Source organism: Scyliorhinus canicula, chromosome 4 (genome assembly GCF_902713615.1).
Source record: "Scyliorhinus canicula chromosome 4, sScyCan1.1, whole genome shotgun sequence".
In the NCBI taxonomy this organism is placed as follows: domain Eukaryota; kingdom Metazoa; phylum Chordata; class Chondrichthyes; order Carcharhiniformes; family Scyliorhinidae; genus Scyliorhinus; species Scyliorhinus canicula.
Genome location: NC_052149.1, coordinates 39445100 through 39461421, shown reverse-complemented (window position 1 = coordinate 39461421; position 16322 = coordinate 39445100). Strand labels below are relative to the sequence as shown.

The following is a 16322-nucleotide window of genomic DNA, read 5'->3' as shown; positions in this document are numbered from 1 at the left end:
CACCTCAGGTGAGGGCCAAGGTTTAACCTCAGCTGGTACGGCTTTAACATGTACTGCTGGCCTCGCTCTACATCACAAACCAGCTGTCTAGTCTACTGAGCTAAACCGGCCCATATACCCAAGAGCTCCCAAGGGTGCACATGGTCTGTGTGATTTTAAACATACTTAGATAAACCCATACGACAAGATTGCTTGGTCTGGTGAAATTCCACATATTACAAGCTAATGTCAAACTGACTCCAAATTCCCCCTTCCATACCTGGGATCTTACAAGCCATTTCAGATTCATCAGAACAGTTTATTGATGCTTTTTTGTGTGGAAAACTCCGAATACTGCAGGGAAGAAAAGTGTGCATGAGTGATACAGGACAAAATAGTTAGCACACTAACAATGGTACAATTATTATATAATTTTTTAAATCCTAATTTGAAAATTATTTTCTCCTGTGACATCGGCGGTTTGTGGGCGACATGCTTGCAGCACTCCTACTTTTTACTCAGTCTCCAATAGGTGAATGTGTCAGGATGCGTTTTCCTCCATTTCTCTCCTGTCCCCAGGTTATGGGAATGTAATTTACCTGGTAGTTAGTCTATTGCTTGACTGTGTTGCTGAAATCCACAATGACTAATATTTTCTGTTACAGGGAACTCTCAGCCTTGCGACTACCACCATCTAGCTGGCTGAGATAGCACTGTAACAACTTGGTTACCAGGCAGTTTGAAACATCAAAGACCATTTAAACGGTGTTGTTTTAGAAATGGCAATTCCAATTCTCTTCCTGCTCCTAATGGAGCACTAAGCAAATTTTCATCTATTTCCATAGCTAATTATTCCTGGAACAAGTGACTACTCTTGTCACCAGAGGCTTATAGCTTGAGGGTCACCACTCCACATCTAGTGTGGCTGACCAGGATCTCCCCTGGTCTTACCGCCAGCCATTGGCGCATTCAGAAGGGTTTGCATGTTGATACTCAACCTGTTTGGTTGCATTATGAATCCACCTCCCTTGGCCACCAATGCCTGGGGTGGGACTCGAACATGGAGCTTCTGGCTTAGAGGCAGGGTCACTACCCACTGTGCCACAAGACAGTCTGTGGTTTCTGTGGCCTTGCATATGTGTGGAATCTTTTATTGTTGTGCATCCCTTCTTCTATTCTTCTAAAATTTTGCCAAATTTCATAAGCTTTTCCATTCTGGAATGGAACATTTACTGAATATAATTTATTACCCACTGTCAACATTCAACGTTCTCAGATTTCCTTTCACATTGTTAGCATTAAACTCCCATGTGAAGTGGAGTAAAGCAAGACTTCTCTCTGCCTTGCCCCATGCAATGTGCCTCAACCTTCACATCAGGGCAAGATTTCCATTTCTTGTGCCATTTTAGTGCTAAAATATGGACAACCTGCTGTTGTAGACAACAGTTGACGAACTGTATGAAGATGGACTTAGCTCAATATAGTATAGGCCACACGGAAGCAAAATGCTGCAGATGTTGGAAATCTGAAATAAAAACAAAAAATGCTGGAAAAACTCAGCAGGCTGGGCAGCATCTGTGGAAAAAAAAAGTTAATGTTGCAGGTTTGTGACCCGTCATCAGAAATCATTCTGATGAAGGATCACAGTCATGAAGGGCGGAGTTTAATGGATTTTTTTTTAACGTCATTTGTGGCGGCTGGTTCCTGCTGGCTTTGGGCCAAGTGCTGGCAAATGGGATTTGGTAGGTAGGTCAGGTGTTTTTCACGCGTCGGTGCAGACTCGATGGGCCGAAGGGCCTCTTCTGCACTGTATTTTTCTGATTCTGTGAAAGAGCATGTCACTCAGTTCCTCACATTTACTTGAGCTCCATCCATGTGCTTAAGAATGTAAGAAATAAGACCAGGAGTAGGTAATTTGTCCCTTTAGATCTATTCCAACATTCAATAAGATCATGGCTGGTAGTTGACCTCCACTCCATTTTCCCACCTAATCCCCATATCCCTCAATTCCTTCACAGTTCAAACAACTCTCAGTCTCACCCTTGAATGGACTCAATGACTGAGCATCCACGGGTCTAATGTAGAAAATTCCAAAGATTTACAACCCTTAACTATATGATTATTGCAAGAGCAGGTACAAACACATCGGCAGAAGTGGACAAATACAGAAAGTAGTTAAGTAGCAAATTTCACAACCATTTTTCTGACAATAAATATTAATCATGCCACTCACCCTTGGTGTAGATTTTCACATGACCTTAAAAGTTCTGCAACTGACTTATGGGGCAAGATTTTGCTGGCCTATGATAGAGAAAAGAATTATATTTTTGTGCAGAATTGCCTTTAAAAAAATGAATTATACAAAAACTCACTATAGTTGTAATTCCTCTTTGCCACTGCATCACTTGCAGGGGGAGTATCAGGATAGATTCAAATTTATTTTTCTAGTTCCCCTCCTTTATCTTCATTACTTTGTTGGACAGGAGGATCAACCCTGTCCAATCTGTGTACATCTTTGTATACATACAGCAAATAGTCAACACATCCTTCTCAAATCTTCTAAGACTTAAAAGAAAAAATATTGTGTCCTTGAAATTGAACAGGATAGGCCCTGTTGAGCCCAATATTTGTTCATTACATGAATTTCCATTCAAAATGTGACATGACTTTATTGCAGAGGTCAATATGCCAATAATGCCACCTTTAGGGTAATACAGGATTACAACTCCCTCTCCTGTCAGGATGGAGTTGCCTAAATAATTGCATTTCTACACTGGGATGAAATGGGTTCAAAGTCCGTATTTTTCAGGAGTGTCCCCAGCTGGAACAGAGACGAGGTCCATGTTTCTAGGAAAGGAGTTTTTAAATAAATTTTTCTGGCTGTGACATCAGGGGGCGATTCTCCGCTCCGCAGATCAAGTGCCCGTGCCGTCGTGAATGCCGTTGCGTTTCATGATGGTGCGAACAGGGCCCGGACAGTCCAAAGATGTGCGGGTTAGGTGGATTGGCCATGCTAAATTGCCCGTAGTGTCCTAAAACAAAAGTAAGGATTGGGGGGGGGGGGGGGGGGGGGGGGGGGGGGGTTGTTGGGTTACGGGTATAGGGTGGATACGTGGGTTTGAGTAAGGTGATCATTTGCTCGGCACAACATCGAGGGCCGAAGGGCCTGTTCTGTGCTGTACTGTTCTATGTTCTATGACCTATTCTGGTCCCCATAGGGGGCCAGCACGGCGCTGGAGTGGTTCATGCCGCTCCAGCCTCCGTGCGCGGCGCCAAATGGGCGCCGTGCCAACCCGCACATGCGCAGTTGGGCTGCGCCATCCTGCGCATGTGTGGGGAACTTCTTACGCGCGCCGGTCCCGACACAATATGGTGTGGGTGTTCAGGGGCCGGCCGCGGCGGAATGTAGGCCCGGGGGGAGAGAGACCGGCCCGCCGATCGGTTAGCCCCGATCACGGTCCAGACCCCTTCGGAGGCCCCCTCTCCGGTGAAGGAGCCCCCCCCCCCCCCCCCCCCCCTCCTCCCCCCACAGGCATTCCCCCCGAGCGTTCCCGCAGAGTTCCCGTCGGCAGCGACCAGATATGGACGGCGCCGGCGGGACCCTGTCATGTCGGAGCGGCCGCTCGGCCCATCCGGGCCAGAGAATCGCCGCTCGCCGTTTGCGGCGATTCTCCGAACGGCCTAGCACGATTCTCGCAGCGCAGGTTTCGGGGAGTGGGAGAATCGTGTGCGGGTGTCGGGGCGGCGTGGCGCGACTCGCGCCGTGCCCGGTGATTCTCCCACCCTGCATGGGGGGGGGGGGAGGGGGGGGGGGGGGGGGAGAATACCGCCCCAGACTTCTGAGAAATGAACCCGTGCCTTCAGTTGCTAAGGAAACAGAAGCTAATTGAGAAAACCGAACAGGCTGAGAGATTGAGTTCAGCCTGTGGTCAATACCAGCAGGGCTAAATGTTTAGTTTTGCTTTTCTGTAGAGAGAAAACATGATGGTAGCTGTAACGCTGTTAGTATAAGACGGCTGGAAGATGAAAAGTCTTGTAACAGCTGGAGGAGAAGACCAAATAGACTGATACCAGGAGTAGAGCTGTGCAGGATCCAGAAAGGTAAGCCTTTTGCTGGACATCACACCCATGGAACACTGAGGGTGGGTGGTAAAGCTGGTGTCAGAGGCTACCTGATGATCAAATCCTTCATGAGGAAAAGTAGTTCAACCCAAAGTGGGAAGAACAGATTGTGGGGACACTGTGGCTGACATTAATGCCACACATGATGATGAGGATACATTCTCAAAAGGAGAATGCAGCCGATGGCCATTTGGGACGATGGTGACTTTACTTTATTTGTCATGATCACTGGATGTTTCAAAGTATTTTACAGCAAATGAATTATTTTTGAAGTGTAATGTGGGAAACACAACAGTCAATTTGCACACAGCAAACTCCCACAAACAGCAATGTGTTAATGACCAGATAATGTTTTCTTGTAATGTTGATTGAGGGATAAACACTGGCCAGGACACTGGGACGAATTTCCCCTGCTCTTCTTCAAAATAGTGCCACAGGATACTCTGCATCCACCTAGTCAGATAGATGAAGCTTGAATCTGAAAGACAGTGGGCGCAATTCATTTGATCATGGACGCAAATCCCGTAATAGCCACTGAATGTCGCGAGCGGCCAAAAACGGGATTTGTGCCAGTGAGATTTCAGTTTGAGATACCCCCCCCAACACCCCGACCCCACCCTCCACCCCACACCCCCAACCTCCCCAAACTGTGACATGATCAGGTTCATGTCCTGAAGAGACACACAGCCGGATTCTCCTTTCCTGAGACTATGTGTTGATGCCAGGGCAGGATACGTGGTGTTATACGACAGCTGGACCAATTGAGGGGCTAGTACCGGTGCCACGGGGAACACAATCGATTCCAATATGAAATAGTGCCTGATTCGCTGGGTCTGGGATTGACACTCAGGAGGCTGACAAGCTGCAGCGCATGTACACAATATACTCCCACACACACCATCCCAGCCAACTAGACGGCAGCAAGACGTGCAGCCCTGAAATTCACCAACACGGAACTGGAGACTGTGCTGGATTCTGTGGAGGAGAGGCGTGCATCCCTATATGCCTGGATGCGAAGGAGGCTGCCAGACGCCGCCATTCTCTGGGCCTGGATGCAGGTGGCGAGGTGGCAGAGGTGGTCCGGACCGGCTAGCAGTGCAGGTAAAAACTGCACAACCTCCTCAGGGTGAGTAGGTAGCACTATGCCTCTGCTACCAAACTCTGTCCTACACACCCGTAACTCTTCCCCCCCCCACCCCTCACCCGGAGGGCAGCTGAACCCCCAACCTGCACCTATACTGGCTGCCATGGCAGGATGCCAATGAAGCCGCAAGACACCCACCCCATGGTCTGAATGCCTCAGATTGTCTAACAGTGTTGTTTTCTGTTTCCCCCCCTCCAGGAGAAGGCCACGCACAATCGCCAGGAGCAGGAGAACACGGGAGGGGGACCGCCAGATCTGTGGCCCCTCACTGCAGCAGAGCAGAGGGCACTAGACGTGGTCAGTGGGCCCAAAGAAAGGGCGGTCGCTGGGGCAGAGGTCGGCATTGGGCGAAGAAGTGAGACACCGCTGAGTTGCGGTTCCCAATGGCACATGTGCCACCCATCCACCAGCACCCCCACACCCACCACAATCCCCACGCCACCCCCACATCCACACCACCTCACACCCACCACCACCCCTGCTCCTCCACCACCACCACCACCACCACCCGTACACCCTCTCCGCAACATCACACAGCCCCACTCTCTCCCTCGGCCCACGATGCGAACATGCATCTTGTCTTGTGTCTGCAGGAGCTGCTGGTGATGGGACGAGGCCTTCTGGCATCCTCGTTCCAAATTCGCCTTGGTACAGAACAGAACATTGATGGAAAATGAACCCGAAGCAATAAAAAATTCAAAGGACTGGAGAAAGAATGGAGGTATAGATATATAGATTTGTAAAAGCTAGACTGCAGGTGGAAAACAAACAAACAACAAATGCAATTTTGTATTTCGTAAATGGGCACTTAACACAAAAACAAAGAGGCAATACTGAATTGAGAAAAAGGTATTCCTTTCAAAAAATATATATACTTCATTTTTCTTTTGAGCAGAATTTTTTATATATTCTAAAAGATTTTTGTTATTTCAGCAAACAATGCCAGCTGATGCTGCCATTTATTATATAGGTCTTGTACTTCAAGGCCCAACAAGCATTGCACAAAGACTGAGGAAGGCAAGGATGCATTCCCGCCAGTCCATTATGACATGTGCTGTCCAATGGCATGTCATAACTACACTACTTGCATGCACACCACTCTGTCTTACTGACCTTCAGCACAAAAGAAACCTGGTGCTCCCTTTTGTATTTGCTACTGTGGGCGATTTTGTGATGGTAGAATCTGTGGACCTTCTGAATGATTAGTTGTGAAGCCTGCTGCAAGGCCTTTTCCACACCTGTCTGGGAATTAAAACAAACTGAGATACCCAAAGGATTAAGGTTTCAGGAAAATTAGCTAACTACTACACTAAGCAGGAATTAATCAGGATGCACACATTGTTGAAACAGCAGCCCCGAATTAAAGTGCCCCCAATAGTAAAAATAAGTAAGGTTTGCTGTATTAAAAAAAAGCATTGTGACCTATCTCTTCAAATGAGAGCAATTTCTTTTTGTTAAATGAACTTTGCATTTGAAAAGATCTTTTGTAATTGCTTCAAACACTTTGCCTGCCTCGAGATGTCTTTGAGGATCAGGAGGAATTGGCACGAATCAATTGTATAAAACTTAGGGAACAGGACCAAGTTGCAAATGAGCTACATGTGACAATACTTAAAGGCGCAATTTCCAAGTGTGGTAGCAAGCGGAAATTGCCGCGAGCTTCCTGCCGCTCGGCCCAGTAAGGCCGACAACGCAATCCAACATTAATTGGCCCACTTAATGGGGCCTCACGGGCTTCTCGTCGCAAATGAAGGCTCACCAGTTGATTTGCAGGGAAGGCGCTTGCCAGCCCCCCGCTGTTATAACCTGCCTGCTTACCATTGGCTGGGGACTAATGACAATCCCACAATGCTATGGGAGTATGAGCTTCCCCAATGAGGGGGGGCGGAGAAATCATTAGCAGACTCCCTGCATAAATAGAGCTGGCCAGTTTAGAACCAAGAGAGAGAGAGAGAGGAGTGAGCTACAAGGGAAGTTGCTGCTGTTGTGTGTATATATGTTATTGTAAATAAATGTTATTTCTTTGTATCATGAAGACTCGTGCTGGATTCTTCGTGGCCCTCACAAAACCCGCTAACAAGGTTGAGCAGCACTTAAGCTGCACTTGTTCGGGAAACCCCAGCCAGCTCACAATAATGGCGTCCAGGAGACTGGCCTCAAGATTTGGAGAGCCTGACCTGTGGAGGCTGCTCGACGCCGTTGAGGCCAGGACGGATGTTCTGTTCCCCTCAGGGTCCCGGAGAGTCAGCCACAAGACAGCCAGTGCTTCCTGGGATGAGGTGGCGTCAGCTCGGGGAGTATGAACAGAAGGACTGGCCTTTAGTGCCGAAAAAGGTCAATGACCTACACAGAACAGCACAAGTGAGTAGTAACGGCACAGTGGTTAGCACTTATGCCTCACAACGCTGCGTGGGTTTTCTCCAGGTGCTCCGGTTTCCTCCCAGAAAGACGTGCTTTTTAGGTGAATTGGATATTCTGAATTCTCCCACAGTGTACCCAAACAGGCGCCATGGTGTGGTGTCTGGGGGATTTTCACAATAACTTCATTGCAGTGTTAATGTAAGCCTACTTGTGACACTAGTAAAATTTATTATAAACACAAATGCCCCATGGGGGCACCCCCCATGCAACCCCCAGCCCTTCCTCCACACCCCCTTTCCCACCACTGTGTGTGGCTGATGATGTCCTCTCTGTGTCTCCTCAGGAAAAGCTCTCTCATAAACATCGGGATAGGACCCAGACTGGCAGAGGGGCGCCGGATATAAGAGTCCTCACCTCCTTCAAGGAGTGTGCCCTGGAGGTGACTGATGTGGCTAAGGATAGTTCGGACAACCACGCGGAGGCTGGCGGACACCGTAGATTTGAGGAACCACTGGCCTCCACCCTGGGGACCTGTCAAACATGAACAGTGACTGCCTTACTGACTGACCCATCCCTCCCACTGACCACATGTTCATTCTCCCGCGGGTCCTCCAGCCACGGCGCCGGCCCATCACAGGAGGCCCCTCTTCTGACTGTGGATAACACCTCAGAGGGGAGCTCCGAGGATGCAACTGTAGTCGCTGAACAGCTGTCATCCCTACCCTCCACCAGCGCATGTTAGTGGACAGGCTTCGGGGCACAATCTGGTGAGCACCTAACCGCTGATGATGTACATCAGGTGGAGGCAGGAACCCCCAGGTGAGACAACAGTCGAGAGGCTGCTGGATCACAGGACCCAGCTGGGTCAAGGCCTGATGCTGAACCTGTGGCACAGCGATACATAGCACAGTGGTTAGCACAGTTGCTTCACAGCTCCAGGGTCCCAGGTTCGATTCCTGGCTTGGGTCACTGTCTGTGCGGAGTTTGCACTTTTCCCCGTCTCTGCGTGGGTTTCTTCCGGGTGCTCCGGTTTCCTCCCACAGTCCAACCATGTGCAGGTTAAATAGATTGGCCATGCTACATTGCCCTTAGTGTCCAAAAAGGTTCGGTGGGTTTGCTGGATTACGGGGATAGGGTAGAGGTTTGGGACTAGGTAGGGAGCTCTTTCCAAGGGCAGGTACAGACTCGATGGGCTGAATGGCCTGCTTCTGCACTGTAAATTCTATGATATGGTGGAGATGATAGAGGCCAACCTGGACCTTCAGAGGGAGATGTCAGCATCACTCCAATAGATCCATAGCCGCTTGAAGGACTCCCAGAGGCTAAAGGTGCAAGAGCTAGTTCTGGCAATGAGTGCCACTGAGACCAACCTTGCAAGGATGGCGACCGCAGTGGAAAGCCTGGTGCATGACATCGTCACCATGAGTGAAGGTGTCCAAGGCATCGTTCAGTCGGTGACAGCCATGGCCAAGGGGCTCAGCAGAATGTCCGACTTGCTTGCGGATGTGACCTAATACCACGCCGAATTTGATGAGGTTCGGCAGGACATGTCTTGTTCTCAAAATAGAATGTCCAAGGTGCTGCGGAGCTTGTCCCAGTCGCTGGTGGGCATGGCTGAAGCGCTGCAGAGCCTGGCCCAGTCACTGGTGGGCATGGCAAGGTGCTGCGGAGCTTGTCCCAGTCGCTGGTGAGCATGGCAAGGTGCTGCGGAGCTTGTCCCAGTCGCTGGTGGGCATGGCTGAGGTGCTGCAGAGCCTGGCCCAGTAGCTGGTGGGCATGGCTGAGGTGCTGCAGAGCCTGTCCCAGTCGCTGGTGGGCATGGCTGAGGTGCTGCAGAGCCTGGCCCAGTCGCTGGTGGGCATGGCTGAGGTGCTGCAGAGCCTGGCCCAGTAGCTGGTGGGCATGGCTGAGGTGCTGCAGAGCCTGGCCCAGTCGCTGGTGGGCATGGCTGAGGTGCTGCAGAGCCTGTCCCAGTCGCTGCTGGGCATGGCTGAGGTGCTGCAGAGCCTGTCCCAGTCGCTGCTGGGCATGGCTGAGGTGCTGCAGAGCCTGTCCCAGTCGCTGCTGGGCATGGCTGAGGTGCTGCAGAGCCTGTCCCAGTCGCTGGTGGGCATGGCTGAGGTGCTTCAGAGCCTGGCCCAGTCGCTGGTGAGCATGGCTGAGGTGCTGCAGAGCCTGGCCCAGTTGCTGGTGGGCATGGCTGAGGGCGACAACGCCTTAGTGCAAGATCATGGGGAACCGCCAGGGCTGGCAGAGCCAAATGATGCAGGGGCAGCTGGGCCTCAAACCCCAGGGCCCTATGGGCACTGTTCAGGAGGATGGGGCGCTGGGTGCCAAGCTGGACCTGCTCCATGGAGCAACCAGCTTCCCCTGGTTCCACCCCTCTGATGAGGCCACGTCTCGCAGGCAGCTTATCGGGAGTGAGGTTTGTACATCACATTAAACACCTTTTTGCTATTATGATGCCTGACACTTCCTTCCGCAATGTGGGCTGACCCCTGGGCCAATTGCCCATCTTTCCAAGCATCCCCCCGCTCTCCTCCCCTTCGCTGTGGTGTTTGTCTACCCTCCGGCCATGAACATGTCCGCGGAGCTGTGTCCCATCCCCTGGGTGTTCGGATGTTGGCTGCTGCGTGTGTGGTGTTGCCTCCAGCATTGTTCAAGCAGTGTCCAGGCATCAAGGTGTGATTGGGATGTTAGGCAATGACTCCCATATGCTACATTGCCTACCCACCCACGGGGATCCACTTGAATTGTGTGAAATGCTCACTTAACCACGATTGTCAATTCCTCATTAGCAACAGCCTCAGCCGCACGGCCAGAGGCATCAGCAGACGGTGTGGGTTATGGGCAGCCATTGGGGCAGATGGGCAGGGACAGGGATTGCCTCCGGAATGGGCACACACAATCCAGGGGATGGCATGGTGATGCCGCGAGCGGTTACCCACCTTGCGCACCCCCCCACCTCCCCATGGCGGCCTACCCATGCGGAGGGTCCCCAACTCCCAGCCGAGGGTCCCCCACTGAGCACTGGGCTGGCAGGCCCAGCACCCTGGGTTCTTTGCCTATGAGCAAAAATGGCTTCTCACCTCCCCCGGCTCCCCACAGAGGCCCCTCCGCCAGGTCCATGGTTTTCAAAAGGAGTACTAATCAGCGCCAGCATGACCACTTGCTGGGGAGGTCGTTGATTGACGGGAAGCCATTTGGATATGGGTTTTGCTCTCGATAATTGTATGGAAATGAGCTTAAGTGGTGATAATTGGTCTCTTGCCACGCTACGGCGAGATCCAGATTTCACCTATGGGAGCGGGTTGGTTACATCGCAAACTGTTTGCCACCTATTTTTGGCCGCTATTCATTGGTCTTGTTGCGCTTGAGTGAGAGAACAACGAGGCTGGGCAGGATTCACGCCACTCCCCGGCGATTCTCCGACCCGCGGGGGGTTCGGAGAATCCCGCCCCAAGTCTCTCAACTGACAGTTCGGAAGCAGATAAGATTGTTTTGCCCTCTAGTTTCCCTCCAACATCTTCGATCTGGTATATCAGAGGTGAATCTTGCATAAACATTGGACTGAAAGAAAAATACTTGGAGAGAAAAAAATTTAACACAGATGTATAATTAGGAATAGGAAGAAAGGGACAAAAATTAGTTTAAAAATGAAATTAATTCAAGACAGAAGTAACTGGTTGGGAAAACCTTAATGTTGCCACAAATTTTTAGGTTTCAAAAATTACCTTGGTAAGTGTGATCTAAACAGTACGTGTGTTTCTTAAACCAAGTACCTACCTCTTGACTGTTTCTACCCTGAAGAATTTCCAAAATCTTAGTGACAATGTCATAATCTCCCGTGGCCAGAGTGAGCATATTATTCACTCTCGAATTCCTCCCAATGTAATTATAGAAATCAGGCACAACTGCGAACAGCAGCACAGTCTCCAAGGCCAGGAAATTGCAATACCATTTATAGCTGAAGGCATTGAGAAAATAAAACAGAGATATTAATTGCTAATTGCCTTGTATGAGAATCTGGAATTAGAGATAAAGCTATCCCTTATGAGGGACCTTATCGAAAGCCTTCTGAAAGTCCAAATACTTCACATCCACTGGTTCTCCCTTATCTATTCTACTAGTTACATCCTCAAAAAATGCGGTGTATTTGCCAAGCATGATTTTCCATTCATAAACTCATGCTGACATTGTCCAATCGGATTAGTGCTTTCTGAATGTTCTGTTATCAGTTATTTTATAACAGACTCGACCATCTTCCCCACGACTAATGTCAGACGAACTGGTCTGTAATTATCCCTTTTTTTTCTAATTTTCCCTTCATGTTCAAATTTTGTTTTCCTCTTTTGTTGAATTCTAAATGCTCCCAATCCGCAAGCTTGCTGCATTTTTTTGGCAATTCTATACGTTTCCTCTTTGGAGTTAATATTATCCCGAATTTCTTCTGTAAGCCATGGTTGAACCACCTTTCCTCTTTTATTTTTGCGCCCGACAGGAATGAATAATTGTTGTAACTCAACACGTTCTTTAAATATGAACCATTGCCTATCCACCATCAAACCTTTTAGTCAGGTTCCCCAGTCTATCTTTGCCAATTCACGATTGATACCCTCATAGTTCCCTTTATTTAGATTCAGGACCCTAGTTTCAAATTTGACTACTTTACTCTCCACCTTGAGACATCTGGTGGGCATGAAGACGCTATTTAACATAGAATTCCTACAGTGCAAAAGGAGGCCATTCGGCCCATCGAGTCTGCACCGATGCTCTAAAAGAGCACTAGACCCACTGCTCCGCCCTATCACCGTAACTCCACCTAACCTGCACATCTTTGGACAGTAAGAGGCAATTTAGCATGGCCAATCCACCTAACCTGTTCATCTTTGGATTGTGGGAGGACACCAGAGCACCCAGAGGAAACCTACTCAGAGACAGAGAGAAAGTCCAAACTCCACACACAGTCACCCAAAGCCAGAATTGAGCCTGGGTCTCTGGTGCTGTGAATCATCAGTGCTAACCACTAATCATAATGAAGAATTTTATCATATTATGGTTGTTTTTCCTCATTTCTCCCCAGTCCCTGATTTTGGGTTTCTGATGGGAGGGGTCTGATGGGAGGCTGGGCAGAATACACATTGTGAGGACCCTCTGATGGATTTTGAGGGAACCTCTGTCACATACTTACCCCCTTGACCCATTGCAAGATCCACCGCATCGGGGCCACCCTGGAACATACTTGCACCAATCCACGCCCACGTGAATCCCGGCTGAGAGGGCCAGAACATCACGGAGACGTAGAGAATCGGAATTGCGGCCCATTAATCGGATGCAAATGGGTTCAAATGGTGCATTTGCATCCTCCCTCTGAGGTGAGCCAGGTAGCTCGCGGCCATAGCCGGCAGGGGGACTGGAGCATCGGAATGGGATCGGCATTTTCTGCCCGATTCTCCGCTGCATTGGGCACTCTGCTACTGGTGGCAAGCGGCAGAGAATCCACCTGATGGGGTCACCTGACCTGGAGGATGAAGGTAAGATAGCACAAATTCAGGAGTTAGCATGCATGGCAGATTAAATGATATTGTTCTTGCAGTCAAAGATGTGACACCAGGGACTTGAACCCATGCAGGAGAAATCCAACTAATTCTTATTTCCTTTTTTTGTGAAAGCGCGTGATCATTACTTGCCATTTTCCCATTACTGACACACCTGAAATTGAGAACGTTCAATATGCTAGGTCACTGGAACAGCCTCGTGTCCCACCGCTCAATACCTTGTCAGGGATTCTCAATGTACTATGTCTGTAAACCATCTCAGTGCTAGATAGTCATACACAATGGTGCACTTGACAGTGAGAAAATACTAAACAAGAAATTCCAAGCATCTAAATATTTCTAGTATAAACTCCTTAATCATGAAGAAAATCCAAATTAAAATGTACTCTGGCAATGCCATCTTCAGTGCTTGCTACATCCTAAACAGAATATAGCACTTTTTAAAGATTCTTTAGGAACTACTTCACTGCTGAATTAATAAATTGAGCATCTCTTTATCCCTACTTTAAAGGAGCTAAGAAAAACGTTCTTGGGGACAAATTTTCTGTTCATCAAGGTGAGGAACATCAATGCTGGAGAGTGGATTTCTTCCTCTGAATTTATCATCCTGTCAGTGCCATGTAATCACAGGTCAAGGATGTTCCACCAACCATTTAGGAACAATCTTTCCACACAATTATCTTGGAGTAACGAGACAGTTACTTTCAGTGAGGAAATTGCACTCCCCAATTCTGTGATCCACGATCTGACAGTGTCATCTCCCTCGAAGTGTGGGAATCGCAGAAACATTGCAAATTAGCAACAAGTTATGATTCAAACCCCAGGGCAGCAACCTCATTACAACCGCCCAAGCCCTCCATCATTTTTGTTTAATGTTGTGTTGGTACAAAGAAGAGACATACCAAAAGTTCCATTTTGACACCAGTCCCATGAGAATGTTCTGTGGGCATCCCCTCTGCATAATCTCCAGCAGTAGGTAGTGCAGAGTCAAGTACAGCTCATCATATAGATTACTTCCACCCTGTGTCAATGAGAAAGCATGTTTATTTGAACAATCAAATTAAGAAACTATTAAAACAGAAAAGGTTATTCAACCGACTGATGCTCCTTTTTTCACAAGAGGTGATAATAGAATTCCTGCTCAGACCTTTTGCATTATCTACCTACCATGGGACATCCTCACATTCCCCTTCATTCCAATGCAAACCGGCAGCCATGTTGTGGGCTGCTTCACCTTTGCATGCACTCTCAGCAGACGTGTTTCTCTGTGTTTCTCAGTCTTAGATTGTTTTCTAGCAATTGAAGTCTTGCTAATGCCATTAAGAGGCAGAGTTATCCCACTATCCATGCAATGAAAGCAAAATGTCTCTTCAAAAAGAACTACCATTCCCATAATTTTGTTTTCTTTCTTTCACGGCCAAAGGAACCAAGTGTTCACCTTAATATGAATCATTGGCACATAGCTGTGGTCTAGCAGCTTGTGTTGCAGCATTAGTGGGAGTGTTCATTGAGGAACACAGTGGTTGGGTTTTTGGCTTTTGATAATAAATTAATACCACATAATCAGGAACCGTATATCTTACTAAATGCTAGGATTCAAACAAACTGACATACCTTCCATCAGTACCGTTACAATTTACATCTTTAATCTTATATTCAAGTATATATTGCAATCAATATGTTCTAAGTCACACACATGTTAAAACAATACATACAGCATAAATACAATTCTACTATGGGATTCATAGAAAGGAATCTTAAGCATTTCCCAAAAGGAAGATCCAATTTTTATACAATTTTATCAATTGCAATTAAAGGGAAAGAAAAGCATGAGTTAATTTTCCACTCTACTAACTTTATGTTGCCACAGGCAAACTGTTCGGTAGGTCTGGGCCAGGATTCTCCCTTCCGGGGACTAAGTCCCCCAAGCTGGTGGGAAAACCGGCGGCAATGACTCCGGCATTAACGGCCCCCCAAGGTGAGGGGGCTAGGTGGACGCCGGAATCGTTGGCGTCGCTCCAGCCGGCGACGAAGGGACTGTGCGAGTTTGTGCATGCGCCGAAGGGCCGGCGTGATCTCGCTCATGTGCAGAACCGCCGGTGTGGTTCCGCGCATGCGCAGACCGGCCGACATATTTTGACGCATGCACGGGGGGGGTTCTCTTCTGCACGCCGGCCATGGCGGTGCCCTACAGGGGCCGGCGCGGAAGGAAGAAGTGCCCCCACGGAACAGGCAGACCAATGGGCCCCGATCGTGGGCCAGGCTACCGGGGGGACCCTCCCCCCTGGGAAAGGATCCCCTGTGCCACCCCTGAGGACCGCCCCCGCCGACTTATCTGCGCGGTGTCAGAGGTGAGTGATTCATGCTGGCGGGACTGGCTAAAAACAGACGGCCGCTCGGCCCATCAGGGCCCGGAGAATCGCGGGGGGGGGGGAGGCGCTACCAACGGCCCTCGTAAGGCGTGGCGTGAATCCTGCCCCGCCCGAAAAACGGTGGCAGAGAATATGGCAACCGGTGTCGGGGCGGCAGGGCAGGATTTGCGCCGCCCCCAGGGATTCTCCGACCTTGGGGGGGGGGGTAGGGCAAGTTTGCAGTCATATGTACACTGTAAGTTTTATTGACACCAAGAATTAATTACAATTATACAGTGAAAAGTGTACAAGCTAGGAATATTCTTCATGCTTCCTGGTACACACAGTTCTGTCCAACCCTAGACTGACCCTAGCTGCAGGTCATGTGCTCTCTCATATCACTGTGTGTCCAATACATACTCAGTCCCAAATGTGCCAGACCCTTAGACACCTTCCCACATCTTTATCCAATGTGTTATAAGTGATTATAGTTTATTTTAGGTCTTATGTTATTATTACCATTGGTCATTTACATTACTGCATTATCACCATCCCATCTCCCCCCTTCAAGTCCTGGAAAAAAGGTTCAGGTGGACTGGAGGCATTATAACCTTTCCATAGGTGAATTGGACATTCTGATTTCTCCCTATGTGTACCTGAACAGGCGCCGGAGTATGGCGACTAAAGGATTTTTACAGTAACTTTATTGCAGTGTTAATGTAAGCCTACTTGTGACACTAATAAAGATGATGTCTTGTTTGCACTACTGTTGGAAGAGTGGTAGACTATGCCACTGCTGGTTCTTCC

At 48.8% G+C, this 16322-nt stretch overlaps 1 protein-coding gene across 4 annotated transcripts in view; it reads right to left on the bottom strand.

Annotated features, from left to right (window-relative positions):
- LOC119964510 overlaps positions 1 to 16322 on the bottom strand; it is a 210188-nt gene that overhangs the window by 80369 nt on the left and 113497 nt on the right. For all 4 annotated transcript variants that reach the window (XM_038794087.1, XM_038794083.1, XM_038794086.1 and 1 more), the window contains 5 exons: positions 14067 to 14185; positions 11393 to 11573; positions 6359 to 6487; positions 2213 to 2280; positions 260 to 333 (listed from right to left, as the gene is read on the bottom strand). In XM_038794087.1, coding sequence (XP_038650015.1) covers positions 260 to 333; positions 2213 to 2280; positions 6359 to 6487; positions 11393 to 11573; positions 14067 to 14185 — 571 coding nt within the window. The remainder of the gene's footprint in view (positions 1 to 259; positions 334 to 2212; positions 2281 to 6358; positions 6488 to 11392; positions 11574 to 14066; positions 14186 to 16322) is intronic.